General features: G+C 52.1%; 1 protein-coding gene across 3 annotated transcripts in view; it reads right to left on the reverse strand.

Annotated features, from left to right (window-relative positions):
* MYH11 (myosin heavy chain 11) overlaps positions 1-14,532 on the reverse strand; it is a 127,914-nt gene that overhangs the window by 28,956 nt on the left and 84,426 nt on the right. For all 3 annotated transcript variants that reach the window (XM_061401201.1, XM_061401200.1, XM_061401203.1), the window contains 11 exons: positions 14,017-14,169; positions 12,690-12,863; positions 11,381-11,554; positions 9,769-9,883; positions 6,899-7,092; positions 5,135-5,256; positions 4,943-5,012; positions 4,654-4,814; positions 3,194-3,302; positions 697-828; positions 399-605 (listed from right to left, as the gene is read on the reverse strand). In XM_061401201.1, the coding sequence (XP_061257185.1) occupies positions 399-605; positions 697-828; positions 3,194-3,302; positions 4,654-4,814; positions 4,943-5,012; positions 5,135-5,256; positions 6,899-7,092; positions 9,769-9,883; positions 11,381-11,554; positions 12,690-12,863; positions 14,017-14,169 (1,611 nt within the window). The remainder of the gene's footprint in view (positions 1-398; positions 606-696; positions 829-3,193; positions 3,303-4,653; positions 4,815-4,942; positions 5,013-5,134; positions 5,257-6,898; positions 7,093-9,768; positions 9,884-11,380; positions 11,555-12,689; positions 12,864-14,016; positions 14,170-14,532) is intronic.

Genomic DNA, 14,532 nt, shown 5'->3' on the forward strand with positions numbered 1-14,532 from the left:
CCCACAACACGTGGGATCTTCCTGGGCCAGGGAGCGAACCCGTGTCCCCCTGCACTGGCAGGAGATTCTTAACTACTGGTCCAGCAGAGAAGTCCTAAATGCTTCTTATTTCTAAGCTGCTGAGTCTTGGAGCTTTTTGTTCTGCAGCAGTAGCTTACTGATACAATTACCCCTCACACAGGGTGGCTATTAGGAGAAACGTGTTTGCGCATGGAAGGCAGGGCAACAGGACATAGCAGGCTCCCGAGGAGACCTGTGTAGGCAGAGGGCTGCTCCTCTCCAAGCCTGAGTCTCTATCTCAGTCCAGTGGGGACACACATCATCAGATGCACCTCACAGGTCTGCAGCGAGAGTCAAGGGTTTCGGCACCACCGAGGGCAGCCCCCGCAGCGCCTTACCAGCATCTGCTGGGCCATCTTCTTCCGTTCTGCCTGCAGCTGCTGGCTCCGGTCTTCCTCCTCCTCCAGGCGGGCCTCCATCTCGTGCAGGATCTCCTCCAGCTCCTGCTTCTTGGCTGCCAGCCGGACCCGCATCTCCTCGGCCTCGGCGTACAGCTCTGTCTCCGCCTGCAGCTGCTCCTGCAGCAGGTTCTTCTCCTCCGTCAGCTGCAGGCAGGGGGCGGGGAGACAGGTGGTGAGCCCCACGGGGGCAGGCGGCCTGCCCTCTGCAGCGTCAGCCAGGCTCCCGGGCCAGTACCTGCGAGTGTTTCTGCTCCAGCTCCTTGAGTTCGCTCTCGGCCTTCTGCTGCCGCTCCTTGGTTTTCTGCAGCTCATCCTCCTTGGCTTGCATCTCCTCCTCCTGCCGAGTCACCTGCAGCAGGGGCTTCACCTGCACACAGAGGGTCAGCCCATCAGTTGTCTCCATGGCACAAGGGATACACTCTCATAGTAAGTAAATCAATGGTTCTCGGCCAGGGACAATTTTACTCCAGCTGCAGCCCCTCAGGATATTTGGCAGTTTCTGGGGACGGTGTTAGCTATCACAACTAGGTGGGCAGGGGGATGCTACTGGCATCTGGTGCGTAGAGGCCAGGGATGCTGCTCAACATTCTAGAATTCTCAGGACGGCCTCCGTGACACAGAATTACCCATCCCAAAATATCAACATATGCCAATATCAACCAATATGCCGAGACTGAAAAATCCTAGAGCAACAGGAAGAGGTGCAAAGTGACAGAAGTCTCGCCTCCCCCCATTTAGTCCCATCCTGAGTGAGAACTGCTGCTGACAAACTGCTGTGTTTCCTTCCGAAGAGAAAAGGAGAGGAAAGTCCCCCACATCCTGCCTCCCGTTACTGGCCCTATCAGCATCTCCTTCTAGCCCTTTGTCCTGCACACTAAAAAAATACACCGAGACCACACTGCCCAGCGTTACATGTACTTAAAAAAAAATTTTTTTTAAATTAAGAAAGTTTTTTTGCCATGCCATGAGGCTTGAGGGACCTTAGTTTGCGGACCAGAGATGAACCCAGGCCCTCTGCAGCGAAAGCATGGAGTCCTAACCACTGGACCATCAGGGAATTCCCTACGTGCCGCTTTTATTACTAAAAACGACAGGATAATTGTCACCCCTGCGGTCACGTCAGTGTTACAACTTGATTTTTAAATATCAACATTTTTAGCGATTGAAAAGTATCCCATTGATGGATGAGCTGTTATGAGTCAGTCTGCCAGGGCTGGGCATTGAAATTTTGCTCTTGTAAATGAATGCCCTTCATTTTTTATTTTCTTTATTGCAGGTGGTTTTCTTAGGAGCTTCCAGAAGTTGGGTTGATGGGAATGAACATTTCCAAAAAGCAGCTTCCCCTCACTGCTCTTCAGCAGGCTGACTCCTAACTCCTTGTGTTCAAGCCCCACCCGGCACTAGAGGAATCCGTGTTTGATACACTGCAGTTTCCTTCCTGCACTGACCCCAGTCTGCCATGGGCATCATTTCCTGCGATTACCTATCACCTACTCCTCCACTCACCTAGAATATTCATGAAGCCAGGGTATCCCCAGCCCTCCACACGCGCCTGGTGCACAGTGGCCATTCAACACATAGTCACTCAGTGGAAAAGCTTTGTGCCCATCAACAGACTCAAGGGCACCTAAGAGGAAGCTGTGTCCGTCCCCACAGAGCAAGCCTTTGCCCAACAGACTCGTAACAGCCAGTGATGCTGCAAGACCAAGCTGTACCCAGAGAAACAAACAGTGCATACACACAACACGCTGGATGATGCTTTGTGACAAAGTGAAAGTCGCTGAGTGGTGTCCGACTCTGCGACCGCATGGATTATACAGTCCATGGAATTCTCCAGGCCAGAATACTGGAGTGGGTAGCCATTCCCTTCTCCAGGGGATCTTCCCAACCCAGGGATTGAACTCAGCTCTCCTGCATTGCAGGCGGATTCTTTACCAACTGAGCCACAAGGGAAGCCCAACAACTGGAGTGGGTAGCCTATCCCTTCTCCAGCAGGTCTTCCCCACTCAGGAATTGAACCAGGGTCTCCCGCATTGCAGGCAGATTCTTTGCCAACTGAGCTATCAGGGAAGCCCCAGTGACATAACTACGGGACCCTGTTAACATAATATTCTTGAGATGACAAAAGTACAGAAATAGGGAACACATTTGTGCTTGCCGGGACTGTGGAGGGAAGTGGGCAGAGCTATAAATGGGCAATAGGAGGGATCCTTGTGGTGATGGACGGAGAAGGCAATGGCACCCCACTCCAGTACTCTTGCCTGGAAAATCCATGGACAGAGGAGCCTGGTAGGCTGCAGTCCATGGGGTCGCTAAGAGTCGGACACGACTGAGCGACTTCACTTTCACTTTTCTCTTTCATGCATTGGAGAAGGAAATGGCAACCCACTCCAGTATTCTTGCCTGGAGAATCCCAGGGATGGCGGAGCCTGGTGGGCTGCCATCTATGGGGTCGCAGAGAGTTGGACACGACTGAAGCGACTTAGCATTAGCATAGCATTGTGGTGATGGAAGTGCTCTGGGTCCGGGTTAAGGTCACGGCTGTAACCCACATGCCAAAGAGGGGGCTCTTCTCAAGCCCAGAGAATCGCCAATGGGGAAGGTTTGGTTTTGAGCTCTCAGTTGCAAGCCTGCTATCCACCACCTCCAGTCCCACGTGGGCAGCGTCCCAGGGAAGACCCAGGACTTGGGAGAGGTGGGTGGAAGGGGGCTTGGGATGAGGATGCACTCACTTTGGTGAAGAGCCGCCACCACTGCCAGTTCCGCAGCTTGAGATAGGCGGCGCAGTTCCTCTGAATCACCTTCATGGCCGTCAGCTGCTGCTGCCTCTTGGCAAAGGCCCTGGGGAGAGGGAAGTGGAGGCGTGAGAAGACCTGCTCGGCCCAACACACACCCCACTGCACTGTCACAGCATCCAGCCCCGCAGCATCCTGAGAGCAGGACACGTCTGTGTGGCTTGTGATTTTGAGACTTGCACAAGGACATCCCCCCATTCTCTCTAGCCCAGATTCTCCAGCAAGCTCTGAGCATCAGTACAAGTATATATCATCTGGAGGCCACAGCCTTTCTCAGTGGGCAAGGAAGACCCGAGGCTCACAAAATTTCCTGAATTCAGATCTGTGGTCCCGGTTCCTAGGAAATCAACCCATGCTACACCATGCCTGAGGAGCATCCAACACCCTCATCTGTACCACATCTTCCCCAAAGCTGAGAGTCTGAAAAACCTATCGTTTCCTCGGGTGTGTTTTAAACTCCCAGGCCTGACACAGAACCAGCACCCCTCCTATTTAAGGGCTATTAATGAACACCATCCTCTTGTCTCTGAGTGGCTGCCATTGCGGCTGCCATCTTGGACGTGGGTGCACTTGAAGAAGAAAATCTCCCCAGTCAGTCTGCAAGTGGGAGTGGTGACAACAGAGAATTTAGTTATGACACTTAACAGGTTAGGTCTGTCCCAGGACCAAGCACTCCCCAGATCTGGCCTTGACCATCCTGAGTCTACCTGGCAATGAATCAGCTTGACACGATCAGATGAGTATGTGGTCTGTACCTCCTGATGACACATGCCCTGGACTAGGGCAACTCCATCAGCCCCTGCAGTCCTGTTTGGGGTGTGAGTTTCATGGAGGAACCCTAGCCCTCACCCAGGCCCCGGTTTCCCAAAACAGAGGGAGCACCAGGGCAAGACCATGCCTTATGAATCCCATTTGGACATGGGGGTATAGATACCAGTACACCTTCCTCAGGTACTTTATCATATTCTCACACTTCTTAAATGATAACCAGCTTTGTTCTCAACTGTTTATACGCAGTATTTCATTGACTCCCTCTCATTAAAACAAGTTTACGAGGCAGGAGTGATTATACTCATTTTCCTAAGGCTCAGAGAGGTAAAGTAACTTTCCCAAGGTTCTTCACCAAATAAGCAGGGAAGCCAGAATAGAACCCATGTCTAACTCTCCACAGCCCGTGGTCTTAAGCCCTTCCTGCCCTGTCCTTGTAACTAGCACATATTTTTAAAGTGGTAGCATTTCCTTCCCCTCAAGAAAAGGCAGCCATTCAATCAGTGACATCTTCGAGCAGATGGCCTCTGCTCTAGAATCAGGGATCAGGACATGAGGCCAGAAAACTGCCTGAAATTCTGTGCTTCTGGTCTGTGTTTGCAGGGAGGCGACAGCATGCAGGTCTTTACTTTCTGGCCAGGTAGCCGCGACACATCGCCTGGAAGGCCATGATGACGTCGGTGATCTTTAGGTCTCGCTCCTCTTCCAGGTGGGCCAGGACCCCGGTTCGGAAGAAGATTTTGCTCTGCCCGATCCTGTACAAGTTGGGGTCGAGTTCCAGGGCTTTGATCTGCGGAAGGTAGGAGGGGAGAGTTCCTGTTCTCGGCTCTGCCACTTGGCAGGGGGTTAAGTGTGTTTAAGGAGGGTCCCAGAGGTCTGCAGGTGGATTTCTGGGGAGGGGCTGGGGACCAGGCTCACCATCAGGATGCAGGCCTGCTTCCCGTCCATGAAGCCTTTGGGAATGGCGTTGGCGGCCAGGATCTCGTACCTTGAGACACAGGGCAGGAGTCACGACCAAGTGCATCTGCGTTGTCATCAGTCTGTCCCTCCTCTGAGCCTGCTCCCCGCACCCGCTCCCCCACCCCACCCTCACCAGCCTGGCAGGCTCACCGTTGGCGGAACTCCTGGAAGACGATCCTGTTGGGGAAGCCCTGGCGGCAGATTCGGATGCCTTCCAAGACCCCGTTGCACCGCAGCTGCTCTAGAACCAGGAAGGCGTCCAGCTTGCCCGACTGCAAAGATGCAAAGGGCGGTGGGCTGCCGGGGCCTCAGGGAGCAGCAAGCCCCGAATCTCAGGCCCAGTGCCCCACCTCGCCAGGCCATGGGGAGGATCACTGGGGGCACCAGGTGAGAGCTCAGCTGAGGGTCTGGTGCCGTCTCTCATTCTTGTTGGCACCAGCATCACCTGAGGCTTCCTCCCTGTCACCTCCCCCTCCCTCGCTTCCTGCCCATCGCCAGTTCTGTGGCTCCGACCTCCCAAACATCTCCCCATCCACCCACTTCTCTCACCACTGCCATCCACTCGCCACCCTCTTCTCCTGCCCCAATGAGCACAGTAGCCTTATACTGTCTTCCCACCCCGTCCTGTCTCTCCCATTGCCTCAATTGGTTTCTAAAATGCAAATCTGATCGTGACACGCCCCCTGATAACATGTTACAGAAGGAGTGCCAAGCCCTGTTAACCCCAGGAACGCCACAATCTAAGCCCCGCCCAGCATTCCGGCCTCATCTCCCCCATCCCTGCCTCACACCATCACACGTCAATACGGAACGACCCACCTGGAGTTTCTTCACCCAGACCCTTCATTTCTCACCTCCACGTCTTTGCTTATTCTGTTCCCTCTGCCTAGGATGCCCTCCCGACCCTGCCCTCCGAGTCACCGAGTTCACATCCTTTAAGAAGCTTTCTCTGAGCCCTGAGTTTTGAGTGGGACCCCTGGCTCTTTGGTATTCTCGTAATTTACCACATGACCTCCTCAGCTGGTGTGTCCCCATCTCCCACAACTCAGCACTACGGACGTCTTGGGCTGGATAATTCTCTGTGGTTGCAGGGGGAGTGGCTCTGTGTGCTACGGGATGTTTAGCAGCATCCCTGGCTTCTGTGCACTGGATGCCAATTATAGCCCCCCTTTCAGTTAAAAATGTCTTCTGCTGCTGCTGCTGCTGCTGCTAAGTCGCTTCAGTTGTGTCTGACTCTGTGCGACCCCATAGATGGCAGCCCACCAGGCTCCCCCGTCTCTGGGATTCTCCAGGCAAGAACACTGGAGTGGGTTGCCATTTCCTTCTCCAATGCATGAAAGGGAAAAGTGAAAGTGAAGTCGCTCAGTTGTGTTCGACTCTTAGCGACCCCATGGATTGCAGCCCACCAGGCTTCTCCGTCCATGGGATTTTCCAGGCAAGAGTAGGATTTTCCAGTGGAGTGGGTTACCACTGCCTTCAGACATGGCCAAATCTCCCCAGTGGGGGAAGGGAGGGCACACAATTGCCCCCCAGCTAAGCACCCCTGGCCTAGATTATGACACCTGCCAGCAAGGACTACAGTCTATCCAGCTCCGAATCCCCAGCACCTGGCACAGGGGGAGCTCAGCAAATATTAGCTGAATAATGTTCACTGTAAATATTACAGTAAATATTAGTGAACGAGTGATCTGATACCATGTGCAGCCACTCCGGGGCTCAAAGTCCCCGGGAGCATTCTCCCTTCCTCTCTTGCCTTCTTCTCCCTCTTGGATGAGAAAGGAGTGCCTCCCACTTGCGTCAGATGGAGCCCTCAGGGTGGGGGGTCTGGCTTTCCTCCTGCCCCTGTAGCCCAGCCTGCATCCCCTTTCCCTGCAGACCCTGAGGACGTCCCGAGGAGGCGGGCGGCGGCCTCACCCTCTTCTCATGGTTGGGGATGATGCAGCGCACGAAGTTGGGTGTGGTGTTCCGCAGTGTGGTCATCAGCTTCCCCAGCTGCTCCTTGTACAGCTGCCCCACCGTGCGGAACATGCCCTTCTTGGTCTTGGAGGCGCTGGGCAGCGAGCTCTCCGTCATCTTGGCCATCTGGTCCAGCCCCACGATGCGGTCCACTGTGGGCACATGAAGGGTGGCGTCAGCCCACCAGGGGCTCTGCACCCCCACAGCAGGCCAGGGGGCCACCCGGAGCATGGAGACCCCAGGTCTCCTGCTCATTCTGATGGGGTTCTTTCCTCCACCCCCACCACCTTCCCTCTAGTGATAGGTAAAGGGAGGTGTCGGGGGTTGCTTTCCAAGTATTACGTATTGCTGAGACCCTGAGAACTCCCGAATGACAAAAATAACACATTCTCTCTGACACTGTTACAGAGACTTGGGGGTAAATCCTGCTCTTGCCACCGCCTTGCCCTGGTGCCATTTTGTGCCTCAGTTTCTCCTTCTGTGAAAGTGAAAGTCACTCAGTTGTGTCTGACTCTTTGAGACTCCATGGATGCAAAGAGTTCATGGAATTCTCCAGGCCAGAATGCTGGAGTGGGTAGCCGTTTCCTTCTGCAGGGGATCTTCCCAACCCAGGGATTGAACCCAGGTCTCCCGCATTGCGGGCAGATTCTTTACCAGCTGAGACACCAGGGAAGTGGAGGTAATAACAGCATCTACCTCCTAGGGCAGGAATAATTGAATAAGGTCTGCAAAGGGCTTACCTCCCTGCATGCCTTCAATCCTTCATCCACCAACAAATATTTATTGAGAGCCTTCTGTGTGCCAGGCCCTGGGCATACAGACATGAACAAAATCCAGACGCTGTGTACCCCCTCGACCCCAGCTCATATTCTATGGTTATTCCAACAGAAGGAGGCAGATAATGATCAAGCGTGCAAGTATACAATATTTTGAGTGGTAAGGTGAGCTTAGAAAGATAAAACAGGGATCCCTTGGGGGAGGAGATGGCAACCCACTCCAGTGTTCTTGCCTGGAGCATCCCGTGGACAGAGGAGCCTGGTGGGCTACAGTCCATGGGGTCACAAAGAGTTGGATACAACTGAGCGACTAACACACACACACACAGTTGACTGTATCCAGCTGGTTGGTGGTGGTGTGGAGGTCAACCCCACTGACATTAGACCCAGCACTTCTGCTCCATGTGCTCGGGTAGGCTCCATGTAATAATGTCTGCAAGGAGATCCAATCAGTCCATTCTAAAGGAGATCAGCCCTGGGATTTCTTTGGAAGGAATGATGCTAAAGCTGAAACTCCAGTACTTTGGCCACCTCATGCGAAGAGTTGACTCATTGGAAAAGACTCTGATGCTGGGAGGGATTGGGGGCAGGAGGAGAAGGGGACGACAGAGGATGAGATGCCTGGATGGCATCACTGACTCGATGGACTGAGTCTGAGTGAACTCCTGGAGTTGGTGATGGACAGGGAGGCCTGGCGTGCTGCGATTCATGGGGTCGCAAAGAGTCGGACACGACTGAGCGACTGAACTGAACTGAACTGAATAATGTCTTTGCTTGTCTACCTCACCTATAAGACTGTGGGCTCCTTGAAGGAAGGAGTTTCAGAGTTTATCGTGAGTCCCAGGTGATATATAACCTGGGCTGAGATGCTGTTACCCCATTCCAAGGGCCTTGGCACTCAGTAAATGTCGGCAGAACTGACCCCTGTCCCTAAAGCAAGGACAGCTAGTCCTGTAAGCCCTGGACCCACAGGTTCTGTGTCAAGAGTGAAATCTGCTGTAAGCGCTGAGGCCCAGGGGCAAAAGCAGCAAAGCCCACCACCTAACAGTCATCACAGGGCCAATGTGTACCAAGTCCCTACTGTGGGCCCAGCCCACCACCTAATAGTCATCACGGGCCAATGTGTACCAAGTCCCTACTGTGGGCCCAGCAGGTGTTAGACTTCACTTGGATTATCTGTTCTCTGGTTCTTAAGGGGAAAAAAGTGTGGTCCCCAGACCAGCAGCATCAGCGCCACCTAGGAACTTGTTAGAAATACGGATTTTCAGGCTCCGTCCAGACCTGCTGAATCAGACCCTCCGGTGATGGGGTCCAGTGATCATGAGCTTTAACAAGCGTTCCAGAGATCTTGATCCATGCTCAAACTTGGCCCCACTGATTTGATTTCACCCTCACAGTAATCTTAGGGAAGATGGGAGATTAACTCAACTGGTAAAGAAGCCACCTACAATGCAGAAGACCCCAGTTCAATTCCTGGGTTGGGAAGATCTGCTGGAGAAGGGATAGGCTACCCACTTCAGTATTCTTGGGCTTCCCTGGTGGCTCAGAGGGTGAAGAATCCTCCCGCAATTTAGGAGACCTGGGTTCAATCTCTGGGTTGGGAAGATCCCCCGGAGAAGGGAATGGCTACCCACTCCAATATTATGGCCTGGAGAACTCCATGGACAGAGGAGCCTGGCAGGCTACAGTCCATGGGGTCACAAAGAGTCTGAAATGACTAAGTGACTTTCACTTTCACCAAAGAGGACAGTGGAGCTTAAGGAAGTCAAGTGACTTGTCTGAGGTCACACAGCTGGTACATGGCAGAGATGAGAGTGCAGTTAAGTCTCTCTAACTCCACAAGGGGGCGCTCTGACCCAACATACCTCCTAAGACATTTCCTCCATCAGCATCTGAGCCCTGACTCAGGACCTTCTCCATGGGGTCCAGGTACTGGGTTGAGGGGCTCAGGAATTGGTGCCCCGTCCCTCCTGGGAGCAGGTGTGGGAATAGGGGCAGCTGGGAAGGGCTGGAGGGAGTTCAGTCCTCCTGCTCCAGCAAACAGGGCCTTACCGTCCTTCCACAGGTCGGCCATAAACTTGTCAGAAGAGGCGTTGAGGAGGGAAGTCACATTGTCATTCAGCGGGTCCATGTTCTTGGTCAGCCAGGCGCTGGCATTGTAGTCCACCTGTCAAGGACCACCCCACCAGTCAGGTGCTTCTGCTTTAGTTATGAACTAAGGGCCCCAGACTTCTTCCCCCACTGCCCTGGATCTTCTCAAGTCAGAGAGGAAACATGAGTGGCTACCATAATGGGAATCCACAAACACCAATAAAGGAACCGACAAATCAGAACTTTAAAGGGCCCTGAGCACAGTAGGCCTCAGCCATGACCTACCGGGAAAGGCTCGTCTCTATCCCTGCCTTCTCCTAGTATGCTTCCTCTGGCAGCCTCCTCCTTAAGAGCCCAGCACGATGCCTGAGATTTCCCAAAGGTATGGAGCTTTGCTGCTGGCGAATACCCTCCCCTCACACTCAACATTCACCGCTCCTCCAGCAAAGGCTTGACAACAACCTGCTTTTAAATTAAACCTGGGACCTCTTTTTAATCTTACTATTTTGACTATGAAATGGAAGGAACTGATCGAATAGTTCTGGTGGGGTTTTACATTATATGAGTTGTTACACTGATGGGCAGGTCTGATCTTGGCTGTGTGCCAATAGAACTTTATTTATAAAAACAGGCCATGGGCCAGGTTTGGTACTTGGGCTGTAGTTCGCCAACCCCTGGTTTGGAGTATTGCCTGTTTCTATGATGTAGTGGATATACCAGGGAGTCAATAAATGTCTGCAAGCCAGACTGAGTTATGTCTTTTCTACATGATCCAGGCCTCTCCGGAGCCATAGGGAAAGGTCCTGTATATTAAGAACTATAATATGATGATGATAGTGATGACAATGATGATGGAGGAGACGCATAGGGGAAAAGGGGGGAGGAAGGAGGAGAAAGAAGAAAAAGAAGACAGATTTCCTGAGTGGCACAAGCTGGCAATGGCAAACCCAAGGCCCATGATAAAGGAGATTTCTGTTGGACTCAAAAGTTGGTTTATTGGTCACCCCATTCCAGCTGGCCCTTCCTGTTCAGAGTCTATACAGGAAAGAACTGCCTGGCTACCATGAAAGTGAAAGTTGCTCAGTCCTGTCTGACTCTTTGCAACCCCATGGACCGTCCATGGAATTCTCTGGGCCAGAATATTGGAGTGGGTAGCCTTTCCCTTCTCCAGGGAATCTTCCCAACCCAGGGATTGAACTCAGGTCTCCCACATTGCAGGCAGATTCTTTACCAGCTGAGCCACAGGGGTAGCCTGGCTACCATAGTTGGAGCATATTAGTGGCCTCTCTAATATACATCTCATATATGTCTGTAATATACAACATATACATTAGCCTTTTATAGCATATATATTCTCTATCTTTAATATACAGGGATCATACATACATTAGCCCATTATATATCTCTAAATCTTGTCCCTTACTGATGCTTAGACAAATCATGTATAAGGCTTGGTTGGGGTCTGACTTACACCAGAGGCCTCTGGGTCCCGCCACTCCTAAGCTGTTCTTACTTGGAACATCCTGCTTGGGTCCCCTGGGATGAAGAGGCCTCTGGGACATTTGCCTGGTACCTTTCCGGCATAGTGGATGATAGAGAATTCAGTTTTGTCCTTGAGCTGCTTGGGCTTCTGAAACTTGGGGTGGCTGCCCTGCTCCGTGCACAGCTTCTCCACAAAAGACTTGTCTGTGGCTTTGGGGAACCAGCACTCCTCGTCCAGCAGGGCCAACACACCTGGGGGGTTGGTCTGTGGAAGACAAGCAGATCATAGCAAGGGCACCCGAGCCTCAGGCTGGCCACCCAAACACATGCGCAGGCTCCATTAGCATATCTCCTTACCTATAAAGATGGATTTACACGCTCCATCTCCACCCCCTCAATCTATCCTCATAGTATTCTGTGCCCAATGGACCAGCACTAGGGATGCAAGCGCCAGGAAGCATGCACAACATCACAAAGATTTCACACTTCTAGTCATAAATTGTGTTCCTTTACAAATAAATTCACCTAAGGGTTCCTTTGAGTAAAGTGCTCCCCTATGGCTGAGACAGTTTAAACTAAGGCGTCAGGAGCACCATCAAATCTGCACATGCTATTTGCTCTGCTGGAATGTTCTTTACTTTTTAGACTCAGATCAGAGAAGCCTTTCCTGGCTATTCTGTCCAAAGCAGGCATCCCTAAAGCACTCTCAGCTTTGCTCTTATCAGGAGTTTCAGTTGCTTCTCTTTTTTGTCTAGTTTCATCGTCTGCTCCTCCAGGAGGGCAGGGACTGTGTCCATCTGGTTCACTGTTACATCGCAGACTCTAAAGAGAGGGCCCAGCATACAGCTGTTTAGTCGCTAAGTTGTGTCCAACTCTTTTGCAACACCGTGGACGGTAGCCTGCCAGGCTCCTCGGTCTATGGGATTTCCCAGGCAAGGATACTGGAGCTGGCTGCCATTTCCTTCTCCAGGGGATCTTCCTGACCCAGGGATCAAACCTGCATCTCCTGCATTGGCAGGTGGATTCTTTACAGCTGAGCGTATAGTAGGTCATTCAATAATGTAGGTCAATCAATGGTCGTTCAATAATGATCTCTTGTGCACCTACTACGTGCATGGTTCCAGGAGTTCGGGATGGGTCAGCAAACAAAAGCAAGATCCTTGCTTTTGGGAATGAATGACTGGAGAGAGGAGGGGAGGGACAGGCACGGTGGGGAAGGGAAGAAAGGGGAGGGATAAAAAGAAGCAACAGTTTCGATAGGAAAATGTGGGCTAAAGGACACGGTAATTTAGTTCACGAAGATTCAGTTTACAGCCTTTCAGGACTTGGGGAAGCTGTGCCCGAGTGGAGACAGCACAGGGTCTGCATGCCGGCTGCATGTGCGTGATGTGGGGCCTCACCGGCCGCTCGATGAGCTCAATGCAGGGCTGCAGGTCCAGCCCGAAGTCGATGAAGTTCCACTCGATGCCCTCGCGCTGGTACTCCTCCTGCTCCAGGATGAACATGGTGTGGTTGAAGAGCTGCTGCAGCTTCTCGTTGGTGTAGTTGATACACAGCTGCTCGAATGAGTTCACCTGAGCAACAACACCGGGGAGACCCGTGAGCATCATGGTCCACGACTCGGGGGCCCGAGGAGCTCCGTGCTGGAGAGACCCTATACCGGACACCCTTTCCACGAGCCTGCCCTGCCATTTCAGCACCCAGAGAGGGCTCAGGCCCCACTGAAGGCTTCCCGGGGCTCATGAGGGCTGGTAAGAGTTACTTATTCCCATGTCACGTGGTTTTAAGAATGCTGATCTCCATCTGCACAATGATTTATAGATAGAATAACCATGTAAGGTATTTCAACACCCCAATTTTTTTTTGGCAATACCCCATGCCATGGGATCTTAGTTCCCCAACCAGGGATTGAACCTGTCCCCTGCAATAGAAGTGCAGAGTCTTAACCCCTGGAGTGCCAGGGAAGTCCCTCATTATCCCCATATTACAGATGTGGAAACTGAGGCTCAAAGAGGGAGATATGTTTTGGAATATCTGTTTTGGGCATATTCTCTTTCACTGAGAACTTCCCTCCAACTCATGGGAGTGGGATTTAGTAGCCATTTTATACTCTTTGAAGTACTGCTGCTGCTGCTGCTAAGTCGCTTCAGTCATGTCCGACTCTGTGCGACCCCATAGATGGCAGCCCACCAGGCTCCCCTGTCCCTGGGATTCTCCAGGCAAGAACACTGGAGTGGGTATGAAATACTGAAAGACCCTAAAAACAGTGCTTGGCTCTGAGATGACCATGTGACCCAACTCAGGTAAGATTCAACGACACTCAATTCCAAGATGTGAGATGGAACTACTGGAAAGAACTGGAACTGGTTGGAACTAAGAGGCAGTCTGGATCGATGGCAGCCACATTGCCACCATGAGGGGAGAGCCCGCTTGAGAATGAAGCCAAAGTGGAGGATAGCGGAGAGAGGGAGATGGCAGGAGTTCATGTCCCGCCTGTTGGATCCAGCTGTACCTCTGGCCTCTGTTTACAAACCAGTACATTCCCCACTGGATTTCTGTCTCTAATACCCTCAAAGATTTAACCTTCATGAGACAGCTTCCCACCCTATAGTACTTCCCACCCTATAGTAGCTGCCTGCCTTTCTCCAAAAATAATGAATTTCTCTAAATGGAAGCTAATTTCCAGAGAACCCGGACTATGTCTATTGCGATCCTGCCAAGTTGTACCTCAAAGATCTCAAACCCAGCGATGTCCAGGATCCCCAGGAACGAAGCCCCTTGCCGGTGGGTCTTGTCCAGGGCTTTGTTCACTCGGGTAAGTATCCAGCGGAAAAGGCGCTCATAAGTGGCCTTGGCCAAAGCTTCTACGGCAAAGTCTGCCTGCAGGGAGTAAGGGGACAGGGTTACTCCCAATGGGTGCATTTTCACAAGAGCCTGACTGGTGGTCCTGGATTTTTATACTCCCTCTATCTACAATTACTCCTTAAAAGATAAACAAAGAAAAGGAAAGTATACCATCTCTACAACTGGCAATAAGGGACAGAGTGGTTAGACCTAAGGAATGGCGATGTGGCTAAGTAGTCACTTTCTACCAGAGGGACCTGGAACACAGTGGAGCCTGCTCCACCCCAGGGTCACTTAGAGGCAGTCAGTCCTGCCTCTAGAAAAGGTCCAGAGACATTTCCAAAGGTTAACTCAGCCCTCATACCTTCAACTAAGAGATCAAGATGAGGTCAGGAGTGA

This window comes from Bos javanicus, chromosome 25 (assembly GCF_032452875.1).
Source record: "Bos javanicus breed banteng chromosome 25, ARS-OSU_banteng_1.0, whole genome shotgun sequence".
NCBI classification, from domain to species: Eukaryota; Metazoa; Chordata; class Mammalia; order Artiodactyla; family Bovidae; genus Bos; species Bos javanicus.